Here is a 27,917-nt window from a genome sequence, read left to right as displayed (position 1 = left end):
GCTTATCATTTCCAGCCCGACACAGTGCATTCTGCCGGCTCAAATACAACAGTCGCTGGCAGATTTGATCAGATGTAGCTAGCGAGCTAATTGAGCTAACGTTCCATGAATTGGTCCAAAACAAAGCCTCAAAATTGTAAAGGGTCATTGTTGGTTAGGCTACTGAGCTTCTGTAGCGTCTTTTAGGACAAAAAGACAAACCAATGTGTATGCCAAATGTCATGCTATCTCGGGTAATAATGTTGAGGTCGCTTTGTAAACCCCCCCAAATCCAGGAAAGAGCAAGATAGAGCTGCTAATGTTAGCATACCGTCATCTCTGATAACATGTAGGATTCAGGAGTGGGTGTCCTCTTCATGAACAAGGCTCTTTTAAGCGAATGTAGTTAGTCAGCATGCTTCTTAGCCTTGGAAGTAATGCTCCTACAGGTAGTAAGGTAGTTAGCCAAACATGCAAATAGTTGCAGCTTACGTTAGAGCAGATGAACACACATTTTAATTCATGATTAGGTTATTCATTCATTGTTGTATAAAGATTGTTGTTTCGATTTTTTTATGTTTAATTATCAGTTGAATCATTTCTTCTGCGTCACAAAATAATTTGAACTCAAATAGTATGTAAAAGTAATTGACTAAATTTGAAGCTCACGTGTTATCCCATGACACATTAACGACAAACCAACCAACATGGAGACCGGCCGCTAGGGGGCCTATTGACCTCCATTAATGACTCATAGAGAGCCATAATCATCCCCATGGGACACGTTACTTAGGAGTGTGTTAATGTGTGTGTGCTCACATGTGTGTGTCTCCCTGTATTTTGACTATATTTGAATCGATACAGGGTTTATAATGTGGTTACCTTTTGTGCCGTTGTGTCTCTTTCTCTCATGTCTGTGTCGCTGTAGCTGCACAGCAGACATTTTTTGGCAGAAAAGGATGCTGTGCCATTAAGAGCAGCAGTGGTATCAGTATCAGTGCGGGGATAATGATTGCTGGATGGGACTTGCGGGGATTAGCGCATGGTTAAGCTTGTTGTGACCACAGATTGTGGGCACTTGAAATGAGCACTGCCGGGCCACGACCAGGGTGGATTAGAGTGTTGCTGGACTGGTGGAGGACGGGGGTTGCATGAGTGACTACCTGGTTTGCTTAAAGGCTGGCTGGAGGGCTTAGTGCCTGGCTGACTGGTTAGCTGGTTAGCTGATCTGCTGGATTGTTTGAATGTCTGGCAGGCTGCCCTCTGTAGCTGTCGCTGGCAGGGAAAAGAGCCATCGAGCTCTTGGATCGACGGGTCATAATGTCGGGTCATGAGCCAGAGTGACTGCTACCGATTTACACTGGAGGGATTTGCAGCATACGGTGTTCCTACAGCAACTGCTAATCAAAGAGAAACTCACTTCTAGATTACTAGACGCATTAAGGTATTCGTGTATGAGGCCACAAGAGCACTGCAGCTGTCCCTTTTGGACAGTTGACATCAAGTAATCCTTCACAGACAGGTTTGTCTCTCTGGCACTCTTAGTTGCCTCTCTGACTGAGACACTGCATGCATTATGTACACTCGCTTGCCAAATAGATAAACAGCTGAGACAAATGGAGTCCAACAGCCCTGCAATAAAATCCAGCTTTCGTCAAAGTTATAATGTCCACTGGACAGCTTGTCCAGTTTCTGTTCAGACGTGTTCATTTCTCTGTCATGGTCCCGTTAGAAGCTGTAGTTTGTGCTGCCAAATTGTATTGCGTTGTACTGAGAGGGGGTTTCTCCCCTTATTGATATGAACTAAATATACAAAATATAAACACCTCTTACGTGAGAACACCTAATAAACTAATGAGCATTTTAATGATACCCTGAAATCTTGCAAAACAATGTACTAGCTTTTGTTGTGCAACTGGACTGCACTGAAAGGATTATTAACGTGGAATAAAACAAACAATGTGAAACTCTCCACCTTAACGGCGCAGGCTGAAGCAACACAAACTTAATTAACGTTTCCCATGATGACTGGAAACTAATAACAGCAGCAGACATAGTGAGAGCAACGTGATTGATTTCAGATAATATGATACTCCTTCTGTTCTGTACACCAAGTTTGTTTCATACTTTCAGCAAAAATTCACAACATTAAGAGAAAATGTAAATATATTCAACACTGTATACTAACAATATACTATTCCATGGATACCAATATCAAGACTTGTGAGAAACGTGATATCAAGTCTCGAACTAAAGTGTGCTGAAATAATGAAACCAGTCAGGTACATTAGGATCAAGCTTTAATATTGCATTAGCATTGATGCGGATCAAGTTTCATGCTCTGGATAACTTGCATGTGTTTAAGCTTTTGAGCCTTTAAGTGTTTGTACTTTTGAGGCCATGAAGCCGCACTCTGACTGACTCTGTGATAAACAAAATCCGGCTCACGCTAGTCACCGCTGGATAGCATTGTGCTCTCGTCATGCTGGGAAAGATTTAGTGGTGAATATCTGAATCTTGATCTCTGAGTAGTACAACAACACACGGGTGCCTGAATGGAAGCTGCACAATGCGTCATTGTGAGGGCAGCGACAGGCCTCATTAGCTGCACCACATCCTGGTTATCTGATCTCCGTGCGCGGTCTGACTTGTACCAGCGCTTGCAACGTATGACTCACCTCGAGGATCAAAGGCTTGAGTTGTCAACCTACCCGTCGAAGCCACATTTCCTTGACAAAGTGATATCAAGGATGTGCTAACATGTGAAACGAAATACTTTGATTTGACATAGGAGCTGTTCTGGTCAGTGTTAGTCAGCACTGGTGCTCTGTGCTTTGATGATGGCCTTTTCAAGATCTTCATTAAACCAGAGACGTCCAGTCATAGCGTATGTGAGACAGACAAGGATGCTTTGACACGGATAATATAACACTTTTTATACTTCCCCCGATAGCTTTGTTGTTTTTTGTCATAAGCTCATCGAGGACAAAGCTTCAGGACTTGAAATTTAGGTGACTGTTGTCTTAGAGTGCTGCAGGAATGAGTCCTAAAACCAGGAAATTAGTAAGCCTTTCTGCACTTCCAGGTTCCATAATCTCAAAGTCAATGTTTTTATTTGAATTGCTTTTTGATTGGAGGCCTGAAATTAGGTCTGTGGTCAACACAAGCTCATTAATTGGAAATTATTTAAGTGTTTTAAAAAGGCGGTTGCTAACAAGTCGCTAAATTACACTACAAATGTCACAAATCATAAAAGCCATGCGGTAAGCACTCTATCATGGAGACCTGTATTAATCCATCTGCCAGAATCCTGGTGGCAGTTGTGATATTTTCAAAATTGAAACTGACATGAACTTTGGGCAGCGACATATTGTCAAACTTGTTAGCAAACTGTTGCTTCTTAACTTTAAAATTTAACTAAAGAAAATAAACTATCAACCCTTCTTTTCTTAGAATCCTTCCTTTCTCTTGCATTTGTCTTCAGAATAGTTTATTGATTTCCCGTATGGGGTTAAATGGATTACCTGGAATGTTCACTACACTTCTCCTAATGCCTCTGTGGACAGGTATTGTAATTTAAAAGGTGATTTAGAGTGCCTCCTGTACCAGCCTGCCAACAGAAAGCTGCTTCCAATCTCCATCAAACTGTTTGCTCCAATTAACTGATTGGACGAATCGTACACTTGAGGCCTGTTCCCTCTGCTCAGAGTCTTGTTTTCACGTATTAGATATGAAGTTAAAGAAATCATTTTCTCTTCAGTTTAAAGTACTTCCATCCACTTGGATGTGCTTTATATCAGAAGAAGAATCCCATTCTGAAGAAAAGTTTCTTGGATCTCAAGGGGTTGGCAAAGGGTTTATAAACAAAGAAGAAAAGTGTACTTGAGGTAAAACACAAAGTACAATATTTCCCTTAAAATGGATTCTCAATTGAAAGAACCTTCAAATCCTGTGTACAACTCTGGCTCGGTTTTCCCCAAACAGTTTTGCACAAATTCAACAATTAAAGATGTTCCGAGTGTAAAGATAACCACCTGAGGCAGAGAAACAAACGGGAAAAAAGAGTCAAGGACATATCACAGTCTTCATGACAAGAATTTTATTTCCTTTTTTTATTTTTATTACATTTTGCATTAAATTAAAGAGTTTTTTTTTCTTTACAACATACATTAAGCTGTGAATCAGATGTTAAGGAAGTGGAGAGAGTAGGGTCAAAAAACTTTGTGACGTCACAATATCTTACAAGTTTACAAAGTTCAAAAACGTTGAGAAGAGAGTCGATTTGCATCTAATAGCAGTGTATTATAACAAGGGTGAAAGACAAAAAAGGCACACACCAAAGAACCTCACTGTCCACAGCAGCCATCACAGTCGAAACCCCAGTCCAGTCGCAAAAATGGTCAAACACCACCGACGTCAAGCGTCTGATGTTGCAGAAACTGCACACCCGCAGTAGTGTCGCGTGGAGTAACCGATCTACAATGCAGTGGCATTCTAGAGTAAACACGCCCCCCCCTCCTTAATGATCTTGGGTCATTTGCACTTTAAAGATCATATCTTTTAGTAATGAATGGGTTAACTGTCTGAAGGGGACACCCTCCTCTCGCTTTGCCCCTGACCCCGTGTCATTTTGCAACGGAAGCGTCTCTGGACACGTCAGTCGGGTCACTCGTTCCTTCTCACGTTCGCTGTGGATTGAGACATAGTTGGCTTTCCTCCATTGAGAAACAGAAAAATTGCTTGACATCAAGAAAACTGTTACCTATCTACACATACAACACTAAGGGAGTGCTCCGTTTGATTTTAGTGTTGGGGGAGGCGAGGGTGATCAATCTAAATCCTCAAGTAAAAAGGGAAGTGACAGCAGAAACAAACAAAAAAAAAAGGTCCGATTAGTCCGACTCTCGGCCATTCACGGAGGCTTTGATCAGGAGAGTTAGTGAAGCCAACAAAAAAACTAAGCTTCCCAAACCTGTCTCTTACATAAAGGGGGGCAAATAAGGTACATTTCTTTCAAATTGTTGTTTTGAAACGTCAACTTTCTTCACAGGAACCAGCCTGTTTATGCGACGGCCTAACAAGTGAGCGCCACGATGCACACAGGAAGCCTAGAGCTGTGTTATGTTACACCGGGTGCCTATGTGTAGTACACCGGGTGCCTATGTGTAGTACACCGGGTGCCTATGTGTACTACACTGGGTGCCTATGTGTAGTACACCGGGTGCCTATGTGTACTACACCGGGTGCCTATGTGTAGTACACCGGGTGCCTATGTGTAGTACACTGGGTGCCTATGTGTAGTACACCGGGTGCCTATGTGTACTACACCGGGTGCCTATGTGTAGTACACCGGGTGCCTATGTGTAGTACACTGGGTGCCTATGTGTAGTACACCGGGTGCCTATGTGTAGTACACCGGGTGCCTATGTGTAGTACACCGGGTGCCTATGTGTAGTACACTGGGTGCCTATGTGTACTACACCGGGTGCCTATGTGTAGTACACCGGGTGCCTATGTGTAGTACACTGGGTGCCTATGTGTAGTACACCGGGTGCCTATGTGTACTACACCGGGTGCCTATGTGTAGTACACCGGGTGCCTATGTGTAGTACACTGGGTGCCTATGTGTAGTACACCGGGTGCCTATGTGTAGTACACCGGGTGCCTATGTGTAGTACACCGGGTGCCTATGTGTAGTACACCGGGTGCCTATGTGTAGTACACTGGGTGCCTATGTGTAGTACACCGGGTGCCTATGTGTAGTACACCGGGTGCCTATGTGTAGTACACCGGGTGCCTATGTGTACTACACCGGGTGCCTATGTGTAGTACACCGGGTGCCTATGTGTAGTACACTGGGTGCCTATGTGTAGTACACCGGGTGCCTATGTGTAGTACACCGGGTGCCTATGTGTAGTACACCGGGTGCCTATGTGTAGTACACTGGGTGCCTATGTGTAGTACACCGGGTGCGTTTTGCTAGTGCTGCATTATTATTGCAGTGCACCAGAAAGACAGCCATTACACTGGCCTTCTCAAGTAACAAATGTTAAGTGTTCAGTTTTTCAGTCAATCAACCATCACTCCAAACCAACAGATAGCAAATAAAAAATGAAACAAAGAAATACCAGGACTTTTAAATCGTATAAAAAAGAAATGAAAATCAAAAACACTCACGTCTTCATCGACACTGCCTGCACAACATAAAGGGTTGCTTTAAGCACACAATCAGAACTGAACTACAAAGATGAGTGTGTGTGTGTGAGCGAGAGAGAGAGAGAGAGAGAAAGAAGGAATTGAAATGAAATGCTCCTTCCTCTCCTCCCTCCCGACTGTAAGTGTGTTATGTCTATAGGGACCAGAATTACAACAAGAACACCTACAATCTTTAATTTGCAGTTTTATCAAACCAGGGAAATATCATGACGTGAGAAAAATTAAAAATAAGAAATACTACGAGGAGACAAAGTCAACAGCTATTAAAGAAAACGTTGTCACTACTTTAGGGTGTAAGGCACAAATGTACATGTGGAAAAAGAAGCAGGCCAGATGTTTTTGTACTTTTCCCTTTTCCGCCTGCTGGTCCGCGTACGCGTCCCGCACTGTTGCCGCATTTGCTTCTCTTACGTTTTGCATCATGCAACAGTGAGCTTTGATGGCACCGGTAAGCCAGCGACCAATCAGGACGGACTCACACAAAAAAACCACAGCGCTGATTGGGGGGGTGGGGGGGGTGATCATCGGAGGAGTGAAAGGGTGAGCTTGGGGAAGTCTTTTTTTTCTTTTTTTTGTTCATGATTGGTCTAAAACCACGGGAATTCTGGTCCACAAAGGTAAAAGTCCTTGTCTGGCACATTTAAAATAAATATCTCCTCCTCGTCGCAGAGGTCACATATATCTCAAGCGGCAGGTCCCACTGAGCACACAGTCAGACCTAGTGGACCTTCAGTCATCAAGGAAGTTCTACAGGCTCCAGTTTAATGACTTTAAATACGTTTCCCCCCCCCTGACACTTGATTCATTAACATCAAAAGATCTCTTCTCTGTTCTCCCTCTCTCTCTCTCCGAGCCTAGAAAGTTTTTTGTTTTTTCAAAAGCACTTAATAAAAATAAATACAACAAGCTATTAGTATTAACAGTCACGTGTTATTCAGTAACCAGTACAGTAGAAGGTTTCCTCTGGCCCAGGCCTTCAGTTCAAACCCAGACAGGACTTGATTGCTGTAACACTGAGAGGCTTTTTCACAGTTTCTGACAGAACTCGGCGGAGCCGTCCGTCCTTTTCAGTCCGAGCTCAGAGCTTTGTAACTCAGACTTCCCAGTCCTCAAGGTACTGTACAACTCTCCAAACCCCGTCCACCAGTGCTGTCTGCATGTGTGCTTTTTTTTTTTTTCATTTTTTTTTTTTTTTTTCATTTCTTTTTTTTTTTACCAGCGTGATAAAGTATCAAGTCAAGTCCCGGTGGCCAAAGACACCACAAACAAGAGAGCCACCGTCTTGGATGCTACAGGGCGCCGTCGGATGAAGTATCGTCTTCTGCTTCAGTAGCACACACCTTCCCATGTGTGCTGACACAGGGGAACATGAGCTCCGTGACGAGAAACAAATGACAACAACCAGTTGTATAATATTTACATATTTATATAAAAAGAAAGTGTTTTCTGAAAAAAAAAGAAAAAAAAGAATTGTGTCGCACTGTACTGTACACCAAAAACAAACAAACAAAAAAAACACTAAAAAGAGATGCAAGTTGTACAGTATTCCCTGTTTCTTCTCTCGTTCGGAAAAAAAACCTTTCACTGCTGTTCACAATGGACCGACCGGATAAGTACCTGACTATGTGCAGGAGTCTTTTGTGGAGAGCGAGACCACGGAGGGTTTGGGTGGGACGTCGGGCTTGAGATATTTGATGCCCGTTCGAGGCAGTGACCCGTAGGAGCTCATTCCAGGCTGCCGTGACAGAGATATGCCCTGTGCTGTCATTTGTATGGAGTCCACCCTCTGAGGCGCCGGGGGCGGCGTCTCCACGCGGTTGAAGCTCTGATGCCTCGCCAAATGGGAGGAGTTAGATGAGTTGGTGTTGTGCCTCTTGAGGGCGGAGGATCCGGACGCTCCGGACGCCGATCCCTTCCGGAGCCCGTAGACTGACGAGTGGACCTCCAGGCGTTTGCCCATCTGTGGGACGGCCGGGGGGATGGTGAGAGAGGCCTCTCGTTGGGGCACGCGCGGCGGCAGCACCCCGTCTGGATCCACCATGTTGAGGTTGTGACAAGGGCCCTTGACCGTCTTGTACTCCAGGGTGGCCCCCTGGTCGTCCATGACGCCGTGGCCCATGCCGTGGTCGCTGTGGTGGGGCTGCTCCACGTACTCGTGCTGGTAGGACTGCTGATGCTGCTGCAGGTGAGGCTGGAGCTGGTGCTGGTGCTGCGGCAGAGGCAGGACCACCACGCTGGGGATGTGGCCCGGCGAGGCCCTCAGGGGCAGGTCCATGGAGATGACGGGCGAGCCCATTGGTGGCATGTCCTTTGTGCAAGCGTTGATGAGGTTCTGGTTCCTCTCCCACTCCCGGCTGCCCCGGCTGGGCTTGCGACGCGGCTGCATTGGGGTGGACTCAGGCGTCGGTAGAGCAGAGAGGTCCAGGTGGTGCTGGTCTGCTTTTATCAGCATCTTCCCGTTGGGCGTCAGCCTCCCGTTGTGCATCAGAGGGGTGAGGATCGCCTCGGGGCGGCCGTCTTTGGCCTGTGTCTCAAACAGGCCCGTCAGCTTGGTCACGCTGTTCATTGAACCCCGACGGGAGTGGAGGTGGAGGTGGTGGTTGTCCTTTTCCTTGCGGCCCGTCAGGTCTATGTCTCGCCGCCGGTGGTCGCAGACGCAGTAGACAACGATGCCAGAGAAGATGGCGCCCATGGCAAAGGCGAGGATGACGGCGATGGCCAGCAAGGTCACGGGAACGAGCTGGTCACGACCCTTCTGGTAGCTCTCACGGATCACACCTGCAGAGAGACGCGGAGAGGACATTGAGACTGCGAGAGATTACACTGCAGCAGTGTGTTGTGGGAACTTGTTTCTAAAGGCTGGTGGGAGAGACGCTTATTTTTAGACCAACAAAATAATAGAAAACAGTATTGAATTACTACAATCAAAAGATATTTTCTGGGTAAAAAGATTAGCGGTTTCAGTAATTTCATCAAAAACATGCAAATGAAGATGGGCTTATCCCGGCATAAGGAACACCTTCTCAAAAGGGGCACAAATGGAAGCTCGATGTAGCAACATTCAATATTTCCCAGAAAATCCAATTTTAGACTGAAAATGCGTTTTGGAGGGGATGATTCACAATTTAAATCTGCGATAAAACCCTTCTGCTGAAATTAAATGAAGATATGAGCGCAGATAAAGGGAGTCTGAAGTACCCAAACCCCTTTTCTCCTAACGGATGCAAATGGGGGACTTTTCATACATCTCGCATCCAATCTCATGAATCACAGAGAACACATTGAAAAGCCTCCGATTAAGCATTGAATCCAATGAGCTGTGTCATCAGTGTCTTCTATAAAAGCGCCACTTTCAAAGACGCGCTGCGATGCGACCAAATGAAAGATAATTCAATAAAAGCAGCTGCGAAGCATCCTGGCAGTGGGAGAGCAGCGGGTTGCGGGTAATAAAATGGGGTCAACACCAATCTGCACATGCACACACACACACACACACACACGCTCACAGATGATAACCTCCAGCCTGTTGATGAATGTAGACATCTAATGCAGCACTCTGCTGCTTGGGTTAAACACACCGGTCCACGGCAGTGAGATTTATAACGTCTTCACACATGACCCGTGGCCAACACCGATCAGTTACCCCAGACAGGGGATCAGGCAGGTGGGTTCCGTCACGTTAAAAAAGCTCCCACAGTGATGACATGACTCGATTACACGTGTGTGCTCATATCATGCTATGTATTGTTCGCTGTACATGTGGAAGATGTTCTAGATGATATAACTAAGAACAATATTGTGGTATTCATGCATATGAATAGTCCATTATGCTGTGCAGCGTGTGTTTGCAGTGAATCCAGGCGCTAGAATAAGCATTATGTGAGTGATACGATCTGTATAACAGCTTTCAGAAATCATTTTCATTTACTAGGACTTCATATAAAGGTGTCAAGAACAGACAGAACTAGAACTATGTTTGTTTTGTTTGCCTGAAGAACACTGACAAAAAAAATAATACTTAGTGTATTAGTATGAACTGTAAACAGCAATCAAAACAATTGTCAACAAGCATATTGCTGCAATTTTCTCTTTTTTACAAGTTTCTGTTGACATGAATGAATTCACTTTTTTTTTGTAGATAAAAATAGAAATGTTTCAATTTGTTCTGCAATTTTTCCAAAAAGAAGACGCCACAAATGAAGCGTTAGTTGCAATAAATCAGTGAAATCCTGAAGGGGCCGGGGTAATCGTGTTTAGGCTTTTCGGCTCGTCTGTGTCACCGAGGACGCACTCTGAGAATATCTCCTTTCTGTGTCTCCTCAGCGAGACACAACGCAGACACAGAGACAACGCGCTAATCTGTTCTCATGGAAGCGAAATCCAGACTATCTTAAACTAACATCCATAATCCTCGCTCGCTGCAGTCATACTTCATTCGTCCAAAGACGTGACTTAAATTGCGTGAAGCACCGAGCAATACGCCCGAGTCTCTGCTTTGACTCCGAAGCTCAACCTGGATTTATAAAAAAAGAAGAAAGAAAAAGCTGTTCCTTGTGCTCTGTTCATTTATTGTAAAATAAACGTTTCTCTTTAATAGAGTGCTGACAAGACGCAGCTCGGCCGTAACTCATTTAGTGTTAAACAAAAGGTTTGAAAAAAAAAAGTATTTTCGGGCCAAAATGGTTTCTTATCGAGGACGTGCCCGGCTGTGTAGATAGTGCGAGACGTGATGAGTGCTGTCTGCAGTGAAGCATTAAGGGTCAACCCGAACGAACGGCCTCTCCAACCAAACATCTGCTTCCCATCTCACAAAGTAACTCCTGACAACCAGAGAGATACTTTTCCTCGCTGCTATCTTTCGTTTTTTCCAGATCTTTTTTTCTCCCCACTTTCTGCTACCAACGAATCACTTTTTCTGACTTTCGCCTTATTTCTTTTGCACTGTTCGGCCTCCATGTGTCGAAGTGCAAAAGGCTGTAGTTATAACCTCGTGGTTCGCTGCTGCGAACAAAAGACGCAAAGGAAGCGGGAGCACAGTCCTGAAAAACTCTGAGGAAATGAAAGCGCGAGCGTAAACAAATACTTTGGCAAACCTCTCGTTTTTCTCTACATAATCCTGGTTGAATGTAAATACGTTCATCCGTCTCTGTCTTCGGTCCTTACATGCTGAAAGAGCGAGTCGAAACTGTTGTGAATTTTCATGACAGCAAATTTATTGCCTCTAAAGGTTAGATTCAGATTTACCATTGAATGTCAAAGACGGAGGGGAGCAGAGGCGAACGGTTGTCCGTCCCGGTGAAGGAGGCCGAACTCTGGAGCCACATCCTTGTCTTCTGCTCCGGGTGTGGCAGCTCAGGTTAAAGCCCCTTTTTAACCTGATCTGCATTGGTTCTTCCTGTCTGCCTCTTTCTATTTGTCCCTCCCCTTCCATCCATCATCATGGTACTTAGCCTCAGGCCTTTGGGTAAAACGCATGACAAAGAAAAAGAGTAAAAACTTTGAAGACTTCCATCTTTCATGTGAGCAATTGTTTCTCATGCTCACATCAAAGAGAATGTAAGTAGCCACGCAGCAAGGCTGTCTCTTGTTGAATCACAGGACTTCAGGGTTTCCAATCGAGCTGGCTGCACCGCTAGTTTTTTGCGATCTTGCCAAAACTTTCCAAAACTTTTCAACTGCGTGACCTTGAGAAGTATCAACGCAGTTTTTCCCGCTTCAGTCTCGTCTCGCTGAGGTCCTGACTGTACAGCGATGCATCGTCACCCCGGCTTCAACTCTCTTGCCTTCGCCCCCAGAATGCAGCACGAGGCATCCTGCGGTTTCTCTCAGCGGTCGAATTTATTTGAATATGACTACGCCTCGGGCCTCAACGTTCAGACATTAAACACATATCTCAGATACTCTGATATTTCTCGCTGTCAAAACAGCCGAGGTCGGCAACACTTGCTTGTGAATCGGGAACATTGTAATCTGCTGTGACTGGAGCGGGTGAATGATCTCTCTCTCTCTCTCTCTCTCGCTCTCTCTCTCTCGCTCTCTCTCTCTCGCTCTCTCTCTCTCTCGCTCTCTCTCTCTCTCTCTCTCTCTCTCTCTCTCTCTTGTCTGACACACATAGACGCCCTTACACTCGTTTTAATCTCTTCAGCAGCACCAACTGACTCGGGCCCACAGGGCTCGTCTTTGTGTTGGTGTTGGGGAAACTTCAAAGGTAGTTAAACATCACAGAGAGGTTACGGCGAGGACCCTAACCTCTGACTACGGGGCCCGTTACACAAAGACACTGTCTGCAGAGCGATAGGAATCTTAATCAGACCAAACTGCGCTCGCTGACGTGCCACTTGTTGAGAGGCGGAACCGTGGACCTCGATAACTAACGGAGCGGAAGAAAAAGATGAAGAATGGGAGAAGAGCGTGTTCTGCTTCCACGGCGGCGGGAGCTTTAGCGAGCTCTTATTTGCCATGTTTTCATCTTCTTCTTTTTGAAAAGGACAATGCTGTTTAGATGATGACAGCAATTCATTAAGTTCCATTTAATCCCCGGTTAGGATATTATCCCATTAAGTCTTGTGTATGTTTACGTTTCGAGAGGCACTCACATTAATGGTGTTATTCAATATTAAAGCATTCATCAGAGTCAGTACACAGCATACTGATGAGTCAGTTAAGTTACAATTAAAGCCCTAATTATATCATTCTGCGCCTCAGGTATTAACACCGATGCACTAACCTATCCACCTCCGTGCATACAAACTGTAGTATTTAATGCTCAAAGGAAATCGAGCTGAATTACACCTCCCTGGGAAGGTGAATGATCAGCTGGGTGATGCATGAAGTTGACACCAGCACGGTGAGTATTAACGGGTGAAAGACTTGTGAAAAGGCGCTGCCCAGCACAGCTTTAACAATTAACGTCATTTTTTCTGAATTCCACCTCCATCACATGTCGAGGTATTTAAGTGTTAAAATCCTCAATCACGATTTATAAAAATGTGTTTTTATTCCCCTCCCCCCCCCCCCTTATAATGCTAACTCCTGTTAAGTAGTACTCAATCTTAATGAGTCATTGTCGGTGACCCACTGCATTTTAGCATGCTATGACTGCTGAAAATGTGTGACAAGCTTCCACCTTCTATGTATGACTGAAGTGAGATGTTTTGTAATTCATCCAGCGATAATAGATAATCGTTCGTCAATGTTTTTGTATAAAACGGGCCCTGTCTAGTCCCAGGACAAAGACTCAGCCGGTATCTACTCCATGAGTGGCTCGCTCACGGACGTCGTGGACGTGGCCATTTAAATTCAGTTCAAAGCAGAATAATGACAGCTGAGTGTGGGTTCGACGAGCTGCAAAGGCACAAAAGGATTGAGCCGCTGTGATATGAGATTCAGTCTCACGCGGCCAAAAGAGACAAAGCAAAGCTTTTGTATGAAACCGCCGGAAAGGCGAGAGGTCTTACTGAAAAGTATAACCAAAACACTCAAATGGAGAAGTGAGCAGCGAATGTGAGTGGAAAAAACAAAGGCGGCCTGAGAGAACAATCAGCTAATCAGTGGAGGAAATTATGGTTTACAGCTTGACGTCAGTCGGGGAAGTGCGTAACGCCGGGAAAACATCCAGTCCACTGTTTCTGTTATGATTCACAAAGAGCTGCGAATAATTAATCTGCCTCACAGAGATCGATCGCAATCTCTGGCCGGCAAGGAACAACATCCTGCTGTTAAAACACTCATGAAGGTGTTGTAATGACAGTCGTAGGATTATTCGACAAAACCCTCCCCAAAAAAACTTATTTTTCTTTGCTGCAGTGCAGTCATCCTACCTTAAAGGACCACCTCACCAACTTCCAACCAAAATTCTATCATCCTTTTTTATGGGATTAACTTAAATCCTATCATTCTACTGCAAGGACATGAAACTACCAACATTAAATTACCCAATGTGCCCAATCGCCCTCATAGCCTCCTGAAAAAAATGTCACCAGCCGAATGCTTCATCTGACAGTGAGCAGAGTTCATGTTAAACTGAAGCGTCTAATCTCGTCGGCTCGCTTCCAAGGACGGGTCATTTGAAAGGAGAGAGGTCTCTGTAATCAGACAACCAATAAATCCTTCCTCTGGCTTCTTCTGCTCACCAGTGGGAGAGAGAAATAAAGCTGAAAGGTAATGCGTGATATTTATATAATGACCACATTTAAGAGAAATGGCTACTAAACCAGGCGGCAACCTGCGGTTCTTAAAAGTGAAGGCAAAAACTTGAATTTCTCAGTGGTTAGAGGGAACCTACCAAACTACGCAAGTTGGCTTTTTTTAGGTGTTTCAACAGCACAGGCACAACTGTATTTGCAAATTTTCCAGAAATGCTAAGATCACAGCTACAGTTCTGCTCTTTTAGGGTCATGTAGTCATGGTGGCGAATGTTGAATTCCTTGTGTGCATCATGTCTATACTGTGCACTGCAAGGGAATTTGAAACCAGAATTTGACTGAAGAAAAAAAAGGGATATTTTCTCTGCTAGTAGTGGATGTTTTTGACAGCCCCCCCCCCCTCCATAACTACAGCTAACATTCGAGATTGACACGCCATCCCCCAATAACGATGGAGAAATGTTCCTTCAACTTGCCTTCCAGAATGTGAGGTGAATCGAAATGCTCAAGCTAGCAAGACTTTTTGGCATGAAAAAAAAGAGAGCTGCACCCTGTGAGCGAGGTCATCTTACCCCTCTATCATCCCAACCTCACCTCGGCACACAGGTGTCAGAGAGAGCCGATTATTTTTTTAAATATTTAACCATGTCCCTTACCTTTCACTCACCTTAAAGATTGCAACACATGGGACATTTGTAATGCCTCTAAACGGCCAGTGGCTCACAGCGAACTAACAGTGCAAACAATAGTAAAAGTACTGACAGAGGTAACAGTGTTAAAATGAGGGGGAACCAGGGGGTTGGTGCTACGACTCCGCGTTGACGCAGAGATCAGTGTGGAAACGCAGCCTCGCTCACAACGTGCACTAAAAGCACGCTCGGCCGGCCCCGGCTATGTCAGCAACTCAAGGAGAAGCTCAGGGTAACAACACACAGAGGGAGGGTGACTTCATTCTCTGCTCAGGTCGACATTACTCTTCTATATCTTTACTCAGCAAATAGTTGTTTGCTGCTATATTAATGCTCTGCATCCCGTGCATTGCACCTTTAACTAAGCGCTTTGATTGCCTTAAAATGACACCATCGAAGGTTTAATTATGCTTTTGTTGCTTGGTGCAGATATTATAGGAAAAATACAAAATCAAGGGATTTTATACCTTTTCTTTGTAAATAGATTAGCTTTGCAAGTAAAAAGTACATACATTGTATACATTTTTACATCACCGAAGATTAGTCGAGTTGGCTGAGAAACGTGGACAGTTCAGGGTTAAAATTGTAACCCAGTATGAAAACAAACGACAGAGGGACAGAGAAAAACACCGTTGTATCTCTCTACATGTCATATCCTCTCGTATCCTCTTATCCCCCTTTCTTCCATCTTGTTTCTACAATTCTGTCTTTCAGCCAGTTTGTCCACCTCCTATCTATGCACTCCCTCCCTTATAACCTTCACCACTACATTATTGTCTTGTTATGTTTAATAAATCTCTATCATGTGTCCCCCCCCCCTCGCCTTCCCCCCTTCCCTCATTTCCCATATCTCTTCCCCTGTTGTCTCTCCATTCCTCTTCTCTTCCACCTCTCCCCTTTTCCTCCCCCTTTCCTTCTTCCCTGGATTGCTGCTGTAATGAACCCATAAATTGGAGCAACACAGCGGTGGCTACAGGTCGGGTCGGGGTGGGGGGGGGGGGGGGTGGTGATGTAAGGGGGTGGGGGAGTCAATCCTGACAAAGAGACAGAGGTAGAAAACAGGAGAGAGAGACAGAGAGAACAGTGGGGGGGGGGGGGCAGGGCTGGGATTCATTCCTGCAGACAGGGGAAGAGATATGACTCCAGTTGGAGAAGAGACAGACTACAAGGGGTGAGACAGGAGGAGGAGGAGGAGCAGAGACGGAGGAGGAAGAGAGACAGAGAGAGGCGGGGGGAGGGGCGATGAGGGGGGGCTCCATAAATTGGTTTCAGGAATTAATTTGCACTAGGTAAGGTATAGCCTTGGAACATGCCCTCCCAGTCAGATGAGCGGTCCTGTGGAAGGGAGACTGATCACAATGGCAGCAGATAGTGGAAAAGTGTCGTGTCTGGGGCGATGGTAGGCAAAGGGGAGAGGTGTATGGTCGGCTGACAGGGGTGGAGGAAAATATCACGGCGACAGATGAGGCCCAGACAGACAGACAAACACCAAGCTCAAATGTACTGTGAAACACAAGCGGCCACCTGGCAACCGCGATGGTCCCACTGGAATGTCGGATAATGATGCTGTTGGGTGCTAAAATATCCTCAGCGTGTGAATCCTCATCACTTTGCAGCATTTCTAATTACTACGGTGGTGTCGGGCTAATACATATTGGCAGCACTGTAATATTCATCAGCAGATAAGATTCCACAATGTCTCAACTGCAAATGAAAAAAGTTGGGGAGTAATTGTAATTACTTTTAAATTGCAAACAAGCTTGCAAACGACTTTGGATATGAGCTAATACGTTTGCACTGAAGCATACACTTTTGTTTCACTGAATTTGAGAGCTTGATGGCGTGGTTAAATGTTTATTCCTTATTGCTCCTGTAAAATGCGCTGCATGGATTTATCTCCGTGGCATTAAAATGTGGGACAAAATACCTTTTCTGTCTCCATAATCATTTCTCACATATTGATTCCATTTCCACTTTTCACATCCGCAGTTTGCTAAGTTTTCACAGTACAGTTGACACCTGAAGCCAATAAAATCTGAGGGCGACGGGAAGGAAGAGGACGCAGGATGGGTGGAGCGGGAAATGAAGACTGTTCACTGTGGTGCTCGATTTGCCATGCTGAAAAGCATTAAGCTGCATGGAGGCAAAACTGTGCTTAATACCATCAAAGCACTCAAAAGGGAGGAAAAAGGCAAACATATAAATAGCAAAAAAAGAAAAACCAGACCAAGCCATGCAAAATATCAAGAACTGCTCACAAGAAATCAACAAAAGAAAATCAAACGAATCTCATCAAAGCTGACTCGTATATATAGAAAAGGCAAAGAAAAGACAGTTGAGCTGAAGTTGAAATATAACTGATAAATACTGAAACAAGCTGCAAAGGTGTCTTGTAAAAATCATAATAACAATGATCGTACAGGAAAAAAACAGCAGGAAGCATTGTTTTGAAATGTGAAGCCCTGTTGCAGTTACCTGAGTGTATTCAAAACATACTAGCATGCCTCACCATTAATTGTGAGGATTAGGAGTCGTATTACAGCTGCTCAGGTAAAGGCAACAAGGGCAGCGGCAGCATGTAGTGATGCTGGCTGCAGGCATGCTGTCTGACGTCTCTGCCACCATTGTGCTTTTGGATCTACCCACTTGTGCCTCACTGCTTCCAGCTGACATTCACTGCCTCTGTTCATTCCATAGACCGGTGATGCCGGAGCGCCTGCCGTGACAAACTGAACCACCTTATTGTCGAGCTTGTAATCACGAGAGACGGTGTGTGTGTTTTGGCAAGCTCCGGGTTTGTGCCTTCGAGTGGCATCACTTCTGATGTTACAAAAAAGATCTGCCTGTCGATATGTACCACTGCTCTGAAGGTATTTCACAGTGATCTGAAATGACTCCCTGCTATTGTGAAAGTTCAGTGGTTTTATGATATATTTTTGGGGGAACATTGGATGCTTGACTTTGTGCAAAGCAGAGAACAGTCGGCAGAAAAAAACGTTGGCATCGTAGGTTTCTGCAAAATGTCAACATCATTTCCTGACGACTCGGCTGCGCTATGAATTAAACGTAATGTTCATGAATGAGAGAATGCACAAACGGAGGTTTTGAGCCTGAAAAGACATTTTTACAGCAACTTCACTGACAAAATCTCTGAGCTCCTTAGCTGCTCTGGCTTTCTCTCTATATCTTTCTTTATGCACATGTATGTCTACAGAAAGCCCCTACTGTGCATTAATCACCATTATTAACAATCAATATCTCAAGTTCATGGTGATGCTGCCTCTGATAGCATGAGGTATGTAATGTAGCAGCGACATGTTGCATGTTCTGCAGGTTTTATTATGAGACAAGACATGCTGCAGTGACCTTTTGTCTTTTCATACTTCCCCCTCCGATGGGTGTCGTTCTCCACTCGTCTCCTTCCTTCCTCTCCTTTTCCCTCAGTCTCATTTGTCCTGCGAATCGTCCTTGAGGCGGTGCGGCATGAGGCAGGTTGTTAACACGGGAGGAAAAGGGCGTTCAATGTCATGTCACTGTGTCACAAAGCATGACAGAGCCGGCGCCCGGGCCATCTTCTCCGGGAAATAAATATATCGCCGTTTTTTTTTCTTCCGAGAGTGTAATGGTGTAGATATTACATCTCCTGTGGGACATTACGGCCCCTTGATAATAAATCCATCCTGCCGAGTGCGCCTGTTTGTCTGTGTGCGCGCACGCATGGGTCTTAACGAGCGCAGAATGTGTATGTGACTGAATACGTGTCTTTTGGGGGGGGGGGGGCTTACGTGCACAGTGTGAGGCAATTTGTTCCCTGGAGAGAAAGCGACCCACCATCTTTACACCTCGTCAGCTGGAAGCAGCAAGGCAGCCGTGAATCTCAATGACACAAACCTCCCCTCCTCCCACCCCCTCCCTTGCCACAGGTGACAATGGACCAAATTGACTGCTCGCTGTTGTGTTCCAAGGCTTACCATTGGCTTCGGGCTGGGTCTGAGAGGGCACGGCTACGTCTGAGCTCATGGGGGGTTCCTTCCGCTCCACCATGCGGCCCCGCCCCAGGGGGCCCTCGGCAGCCTCGGGCAGGGCCGAGGTGGGGAGGGAGAGGGTGCGGTGATGGTGGCGGTGGTGGTGGCCTGCCGGACACAACACAGGTTAACCGACGCTCGAGGCAGACGGGGACAGGCTTCAGTGCTTGTGAGCACAGGCCAGCAGGGGTGCACACACACACACCTACACAAACATCCATTCCTCCTTTGAAGCGTACACACAGACACACACATAAGGACATCTGCTTGGCTGTGCGATGCAACAAAGTGTTTCTCCCTGGTGACCCCGGGGTAACTCATTAGCAATAGTGTGTGTGTGTTTCTCAGGATAGACGTTTTTTCTTTTTTCCCTGTCACTCTCTGCCGTTCTCACTCTCTCCCCTCCTGTTGTGACTGACGTGTCAGAGCTCCTTTGGGCCTGTCAGAGCAGAGCAGAGTACAATCACGTTGCTCCACATTCACCATAGGGTGCCTCCCTTTGATATCAAGGACGAGGGACAAAGTTTCTCTCCATCGCTCCCGTCGAGAGGTCTGCCTGAAACGTTTTCTTCAGCTGTACAGCGCTTCTAACTCCGTTCATGCTCCTCCTCTTGTCAAGCGTTCTGACACTCTGATCCTAACTTTTCAATTCTTCTTCAATTTAGCATGACGTTTGTTTGAAACTGAAACAATTGGTCATTTACTTTGCTGCTTTTTCTTGTTTCATGTGACATTTCACTGAATATTATTTTTTTTGGACTACAGCTTTGGCTCTGGAAAGAAGTGCTTGTGATTGATTTTTATAGACTAAATCATTAATTGGGAAAATAATTGGCAGATTTATCTGCAATGAGAATAACTGTGAACTCTCTCTCTCATCCCTCCTTTCCTTGTCTCCTACCTCTCCACTTCCTTCCGCCCTCTCTACTTCTTTCCCCGTTTACGCCCACGTTTTGAACCAAATGTCTCCCGAACGTTTCGTGTCCTGCACGGCCGGTAATCTTTATTTAGCAAGTCTAGATCAATCATGACAAATGTGCCGTTAACACTTAATGAATTTTCTCTGATTTGGCTCCTCCCTGTAATTAAATTCCTCAACGGCTAAACGAATCGCTGGCCAACAGTTGAAGAGGGTATCATAACGCTGCCTGGAAGTTACACCGATGATGAGATGGCAACAAGAATAGCAGGCGCAGGATGTGCTCTAACATCTTAGAGTGACAATTGCTGTGTCTTTCATCTGTGGGCGATGGATGGTACCGACTGTATCTCCTCCCCGTCTATCGCCGAACGTCTCTCGCACAATGTTTGTTTTCCTGCATCCGTCCCTCCCCGTCTTTTTTTTTTGTCTCATTTTCTTTCACATGCAGAGTTTATGCATATGCTTTGTCTGACAGATTATTTTGGAACCGTGCTAATCACATTACCATCCCACATGCTAACACTTAAGCCACCCTACACAGTTTTGCACAAGCTACATATTATATTTAACATAATGGACTAAAAAAAACAAACATCCACCCTAGATGAAGACTGACAACACTTTTATCAACAGCCTCTGTGGAGCTCTCCCCACGGAGGAGGTGACAGCAATGTGTGTGTGTGTGTGTGTGTGTGTGTGTGTGTGTGTGTGTGTGTGTGTGTGTGTGCAGATGTGCGAGTGCCTTTTCAATATGTGTTCATGCTGTTTGAAGAGGGGAGGAGCATTTCACGGGGGCTAACGTCGGTGATGCTGCTGGTAGACTACGCACAACACCACCCGGAGCCTCCTCCTCCGTGTGCCACGGCAATCATTAAAATGATTTATTTAACTATTGGCCCAAGGCTGAGAGATTAGTGTGACAGGCCTATTTTATAATTCATTCCCCCACCGCCAGGGGAAGTGCAATTCAGGCAGATGACACACATAGAGAGAGAGAGAGAGAGAGAGAGAGAGAGAGAGAGCCTCAGAGCTCCTCTGCGGATCAGGGAGGAAAAAATAAAAATAAAAATACTGCCAACGGATGCACATCCCTCTCTTTCTACAGATTAAAAGAGAGACGAGGGTGTCTAGTCGGGAGAGGAGGATGAAGAGGGGCATTTATTATCTTCAAATCCATATCAACCACCGACAGATAGACGGAGGGGCTTGGGTAATGGCTAAGACTTTGTTTGGGGTGTTGTAAACTGGGTGGTGTGTGTGTGTGTGTGTGTGTGTGTGTGTGTGTGTGTGTGTGTGTGTGTGTGTGGAAACACACACAGCCAAGCCTTTGGGAGCATATTCAGCACTATAGGGGTGCACACCAACACAGATGCCTTTTTTCTGACCCTGGATCTCCAAAAGGAGGGAGAACAGTGGGGGTACAGCCACAGGGGTGAGAGAAAGAGGGAGAGAGAGAGACAGAGGGAGAGCTGGGCTTTCTGGAACGACTTTAAAATATCTATTCTTGTCATTCTGTATGGATCTGACTGTTTGATCTGGCTGCTGCGAGGTATGGGTGTGAGTGTGAGAGCGAGAGAGATTTACTGAAAACCATAAAAATAAGGTGGATGTGTGGGTGCTCCGGATAAGACCGACCGGCTCCGCTTCAGGCTAATCACATCTGTTTATCATTCTTTAAATCGACTCGGCCGATGGACGCGTCATCACTGTGATTGTGATATTGCGGTGTGTGATTCGGGTATTAGAGTATTTTGCGGGAGCAGAAGAATGTGTGTCTGCTCATGTTTGCATTAGCCTTCTTTTTCTTTTTTTATAGCGGAGAGTCGGTGCCAACTGCACATGCTCGGTGGCAGTTGGCAGAAACGCATCGGATCTTTCCCGACTCTAAACAGGCCAGTCTAATCTCCCTCTCCTTCTGTTCACACATGTCCTGCTTAATGTGCACACTGAGGCATTTCTGCACCATCAAAGTCTTAAACCACCAACAACCAGATCCATCCAATTAGAAGCAAAGGTCAGGGCTAATCGATGATGTTGCACAGGGGGTAAAGAGGAGTTGGAACAATTAAGGAGGGAGAGGAGGTCTAATAGAATTTGAATGGGAATAGAGTCTAATTTCTAATTCTACGTCCTTTATTCTAAACTCCAAAAGGGGCTGGACGAGGGCAAACACTACGAGAAGTGAAATGCACCGACCGCGCTTCGTTTCATTACCTTCGTAACTGGAGGGAACGTCTATGAAAAAGAAGGAACGAAATGAATTCAGTTAAAAGCATGAGTCATTAATAACCCGCCTTTACACGTGTGGGAGGAGTTTTCATTTCCCTGAGAGGGGATGATCGATTGACGAGATGAAGGGGTGTGGCCGGAGCTAAAGAGTCGGGGGACATGAAACGCAACTCCTGTCTTTTATTTGATTGCCTCTGCAGTAACATGTGGGATACTTACCGTTCAGCGCCACAAAGGTGTCTGGAAGAAGGAGAAAAGAAACGAGGGGAAATGTGTTATTGCTGGCAGTAAGGAGAGCTTTAACATGATCAAAAGCCATGACTTCTAAAGTAATTCAGAATCGACTGGCTGCTCGATATTCTCCTAACTTTAAATCAGAGGTGATCTATAGCCTCTACAGCTAATGAAGGTTCAACGCTATGGCTTCCCTTGACTAAACACACTGATCAAATTGAAGGGAAAATGCGCCGCCTACATTCACTCTGAGTAAACAGTCGAAATTGAGATGAAATGCACTAAGATGAGCGATTTGAGGTCAAATTGTTCTGAAGTTTGTCTTGCAAACTGAGCAGCTTAGTATAAAATCACATTCGACAAATCCAGACAGTTATTCTGGACATGAAAATATCACATATACATTGAGTTAAAGAGGCCTTTCAAGGCTTTTCAAGCTGACTTGTGTTTGACGGCTCACAAGTCAGATCCTGTTCCCCGGTCCCGCTGAATGTTTGTGTTGTGTTTCTCGTAGCCAATTGCAAAAAGGCGATCCAGTCTTTGCCCAAGTGGACACAACACTCTATTGACCGGGGGACCAGAGAGGCAGCGGTGGGAGGACAGAAGAGGACGAGAGCCGAAAAGGGACAGATGGATGGAAGAGGCTGAAAGAGAGGATTGTGAGGGCGGAACAGACGGGGGGAGAACAAGGTGACAGCAGCGAAGAAGGAAAACGCAGGGCCGAGAGAAGAGGGAGACTGAGTTAACAGAGAAGAGAGGAGTGGCGGTGATGGTGGTGGTGGTGGGGGGTGTAGGATAGAGGAGGAAAGATAAGAGTGAAGAGGGCCTGCTTACTTTGGCAGTCTCCCAGGCCATCTGTGTTCCCATGCTCCACGTCCTGCTCAAAGGCTGATCTGCGGGGAACAGAGACATCATGGTCAGCGGCGTAAAACAGGCCATGCAGGCTCGCCACACCTAAACAAAGTCACCGAGCGATAGGAAAGCTCACTACCACACAGCGTACCCTATGTGCTTGCACACAGTGTGGGCTGCAGAAAGCCCTGCACTGAAACAGAATCAAAGAACACCTTGCAGGTGCCCTGGAGGCCTAAAATCAGCGGTTATGAGGAATGCTGGCAGGCTTGTAAATCCATAGCTGGCACAAGACTCATCGCCAGAAGTGACGATATGAATAGATTTATGTTTGATTTGACTGTAAGAAGAACTGTCATCTTAAGTTGTGTGGTCTTAAAGAAACGGTTCAACGTTTCGGGAAACATGCTCATTCACGTTCTTGCTTGGAGTTAGATGAGATTGATACCATTTATGTGTCGGTGTGATAAATATGAAGCTACCGCCTGCAGCCGGTTAGCTTAGCTTAGCACAAAGGCTGGAGACAGATACCTGGCTCAGTTCAAAGGTGACGCAATCTACCTACAGCACCTCTGAAGATCACCAATCAACACGTCTTATTTTGTTTGTTGAACCCGTACAAAAACCAAAAGTGTAAAAAGAGAATTATTACCTGACTCTGAGCAGTTGCCGGGCAACCAGCAGAGACTCAAACAAGGTCCTAGCCAAGAAATCCTTTTCACAAAGAAAACCCGTAAATAGAAACAAACGAGATATAAGGTTTTTTATTTTTTTATTTATTATTTTATTTATTATTTTATTTATTTATTTATTTGTGGCGCTGCTCGGCAGATTTAGGACAGAGCCAGGCTATCTGTTCGCCCATGTTTCCAGTCTTTATGCTAAGCGAAGCTAATCTGCTGCTGGCTCCAGCTTCACCTTCACTGTACAGACATGAAAGTGGGATTGATCTTGGTAAGAAAGAACTCCTGCTCTAAATAAAAAAATGTGGTGGAAATGTACAGAGAACTTCAACTTTCATATGCTTTCTCCTGTCTCTCAACAGCTGCCATTATCTGGGTTCAGTGGAGATATGAGGCTGTAGTCCCAATCACATGGGCGAAGAGCAGGGCAGCGAGGGGGAACCATGCTTGGGGGGGCATCATATGACACGGAGGGAGAGAAACAGTGGGCAGAGCGAGAGTTTTTTGGAGATGCAATCTGCACGGAGACCTGTTTTCTTCCTGAAAGACCACCAAGCAGGCAGTAAGGAGATCTGTGAAACAGAGCGGACCAACTGTCAACCAGGATCACAGTCACGCATGACAGCTTTTCACAGTGCTCCACCTCCCCCTTGCTAGTCCTGCTCCTCCTGCCAGTCCACCGGCCTCTCATCTTCCTCACCCTCCACTGGTCACAATTATAGCATGAAGAAGAATGATTTTTCCAAAACAGCATCACCCGCTCCTTATCCCCCGATCAGACTTGAGAGCGTGAACCTGACAACAAGGACATGGAGAGTTTAGGAGGAAAATACAATTGAATTGCTGCAGTTCTGTTCTCAAACCCTTCATGTTCATGTTTACTCTTCATCTTTCCCTCCAGTTTCACAGAACCTTAATTGGGACGGAGACGGTACATTTTGCCCTCTTGATAACTAATAACTCTTCCAAAGCAGCCACAATAACAGCCACACAAACAACAACAGCAACAACACCAGCATCCTCTTTTGATATCTGGGGGTACATTTAATCTGCTTATCTGATTTGCTTATCATCATAATCACAGAGCAGACGCAGAGCTGCACAATTAGACCTGTCAGAGCACAAACGCCGTCCAAGCACTCCTGGTAGCTGCCGGATCTTCCTCGTGCCACCCTTCCATGAAATGTTGTTTGGCCTCTTTGACAACACCAAAACACCAAAACACTGGCAACCCCGCGGTCATGGTTTCCATGTTTCTTTAATGACATTAAAGACTCTGGCGAGACATTGTTGAGATGAAGACACAAGGTTTTAAATCCCATCGGCCTCGTGATGAATTAACAATGAATAGTCGCACGACAGATGCGCGGGTCTGAGCCCGACTTGGCGCACGTGAAAGTGAGTGAACTATCGTATGAACTTAAAGGGTTCACGTCCCGTTGCGGCTGCATGATAGCAACAGAGGTGCATTGTGTTCGGATGTGACTCTACAGACGGTTCAGCTCAGGGTTAAGGCCCCGCTGCAACCGCATGATGCATGTTTTAATCAGATTCAAACTGCGCTGTACATAACTGGAGGGACGCATTTTATATCATCTTGCATCCGATGTGATTATTATGTGAGACATGTGGTTGCACTGAGGGGACAAAATGCCGGTCAGGCCTAATATCATTCATTATTCATATCAGAAGTGAATGAGCGACGAGGGACCTAATACACTGTACAGAGTAACACTGTCACACTGTAGTGTAAAGAATGCGTAATGCTTCATCAAAGTCACCCATTCATTTTGATTCAAGAAAGAAGACTCGCAGTGAACTCAGACTTTACTCGTCAGGGCTTCAGCAGGTTATGAGTCGGTATGTGTGTGCAGATTCAATCAGTGTAAGAGACCCCGGCCCTGATCTAGAGACGATGCTTTTTAATATGCTGAACTGTTGTCTGTGAAACACACTCGTACACCTAGTTTACATAATGACAACCATATGCGATAATATGCAAAAGAGAGGTGGGGGGGGGGGGGGAGGCGGGGCAGTAGGTATGAGAGGCATAACTCCACATGAGAACGCTGGCACACTCGCGCCGAGGCCAGATGGAAGAAGAGAAGAGGGGAGGGAGGGAAAGAATATGTCAGAGGAAAGATAGAAGGAGAAGAAGAAGGATGGATAAAATAGACACACGGACGGGCAGGTCAGAAAGGCTGCTGGTTAGGCAGACAAATAGAGGGACATGTAAGGAAACGGGAAGGGGTGCTGATTATAATGAGGAAAAGAAAAAGTGAGGCTGAAGTGGAAGAAAGGTGAGTCTCTGTTTCTGTGAGAAAACCGTGTTATTTAGCACCGAAATGCCTGTGACTTCCCTTCCTCGTTTTATCCCTCCTGTGCAGCCTGGCAAATGAATAGCTCACCACGAACCAACAGATCCTACCGGGCCTAATCCCCCCCCCCCCCCTACCCCACCCTCTCTCACTTAGAAATATTGTACAGTAAAGGAGGGAGGTCATTTGCCCTTTTAATGCCTCTGTGTCGGCTTTAGCTCCAAAGTGGAAACTCAATCAGTCCGCTGCAGCTTTACGGAATAATAATAGGATAGCTCTCCGTGTGTGCTTTTTGAGGACAAGTTTTGTGTGTACTTGTGCCTTTGGCATATTGGCGTGCCAGACCAATCATTTTGCGGAAGGGAGGGGGGGGGATCAAATTCATTCAACGTCAAATAGCCACTGGAGCACTGGTCCTTTTGTTATGACTTCATCAGTAAAATGTTTTTTCCCACCACAAAACTCCATATGCTGTTTCTTCAGAAAGCGTAATCTGCTTCGGTGTCATAACTACAGCCACAAATTATAGTTACCGCGACCATCGAGCTTTCCCAAACCCGGCGTACCCAACCCCGAGCCTGGGGCAAACAACACTTTCCTTCCATTCATCCTTCCAATAGAGCTTTCAGCTGAAGGAAATTGCACTTACACACCATAAAATTAGAAAGATCACAGACACGACAAATCGAGAGAGGAATGCCACCGGGCGTGACAGAGAAGGTGGGGTACTGTTTTATAAAAGTTGTTTGCAAAGCACATATGTCAGGCTTTTTACAAAATCCCCAGCATCAGCAATTGACCCTTCCCTAAGCCCCGCCCACTGCTGCTACTCCACCAAGCTGTCAGAGCTACCATGGAGCCCACACTGTCACTAACCGCACTCCCTGAATAAAAGTGATCACATTTTTTGGAAAGTCAATTTCACAGAGAAGCAGACATCTCCAATATGGGTTTGAAGGATATATCCAGGATATCAAACTGATTTAGCAGCGATAACAGGTTAAAAAGATCGAAGTCAAAGCCTTCAGATCTCAGTGTGAAAGTGAACCACCGCATCACATGACCGATCGAGAGGAACAACACTTACTATCCTGTAAAGCCGGGAGGGTCTTTATTCACTGTTACAATCATTAAAGAGCAAAGGCATGTGTGGACATTCAGAATACTTTCACTGGCTAGCGTAGCATAAAAGTGCTAACGCTAGTTAACCATGACTAGCTCCAAATCCACAAAACCAGCCCGACAATGAAGGAAATCTGAAACCAGTGCATGAGAGTCAATGGCGCAGAGCTGAATCGAGCCGGCTGATGCTACGCTATGATTGGCTAGTCTGTGCTTGAAGGGCGGGACTTAGTGAGGGGTCGATTACTTTTCTGAGTTGTAGCTATGTAACCAATGCAATGTTTTACTGTATTGTAACTGTAAAGGAGGATCACCATGAACGCAGGGAGGGACAACAGTGACTTTAGAAGTGACATAAACTAAAACTGACTTAATTCTACAGATGTCCAAGTAATTACAGGAGACACAGAGTAGAAGTATTTTGTCTATGCTGTAAAATCCCATGTGAACATTCTCTCATGAAATACTCAATGTTCCTAAATATAGAAGTAATAGAGTCTCCTT

The 27,917-nt window shown here is 45.5% G+C and overlaps 2 protein-coding genes across 3 annotated transcripts in view; one reads left to right on the top strand and one right to left on the bottom strand.

Annotated features, from left to right (window-relative positions):
* Positions 1–20,703, top strand: part of commd10 (COMM domain containing 10) — a 117,600-nt gene extending 96,897 nt beyond the window's left edge. Inside the window, exon 8 of the transcript XR_013772053.1 lies at positions 20,644–20,703. The gene's annotated coding sequence lies outside the window, so the exon portion shown is untranslated. The remainder of the gene's footprint in view (positions 1–20,643) is intronic.
* sema6a (sema domain, transmembrane domain (TM), and cytoplasmic domain, (semaphorin) 6A) overlaps positions 5,839–27,917 on the bottom strand; it is a 102,452-nt gene continuing 80,373 nt past the window's right edge. Inside the window, exons 16-19 of one of the 2 annotated variants that reach the window (XM_079270044.1) lie at positions 23,273–23,331; positions 22,424–22,444; positions 19,000–19,161; positions 5,839–8,973 (exon numbers count right to left, since the gene is read on the bottom strand). In XM_079270044.1, coding sequence (XP_079126170.1) covers positions 7,817–8,973; positions 19,000–19,161; positions 22,424–22,444; positions 23,273–23,331 — 1,399 coding nt within the window. In that variant the 3' untranslated portion in view covers positions 5,839–7,816. The remainder of the gene's footprint in view (positions 8,974–18,999; positions 19,162–22,423; positions 22,445–23,272; positions 23,332–27,917) is intronic. The other variant, XM_079270045.1, reaches the window with a different exon arrangement.

This window comes from Melanostigma gelatinosum (genome assembly GCF_949748355.1).
Source record: "Melanostigma gelatinosum genome assembly, chromosome: 6".
NCBI lineage: Eukaryota > Metazoa > Chordata > Actinopteri > Perciformes > Zoarcidae > Melanostigma > Melanostigma gelatinosum.
This window is presented reverse-complemented; position numbering and strand designations above follow the sequence as displayed.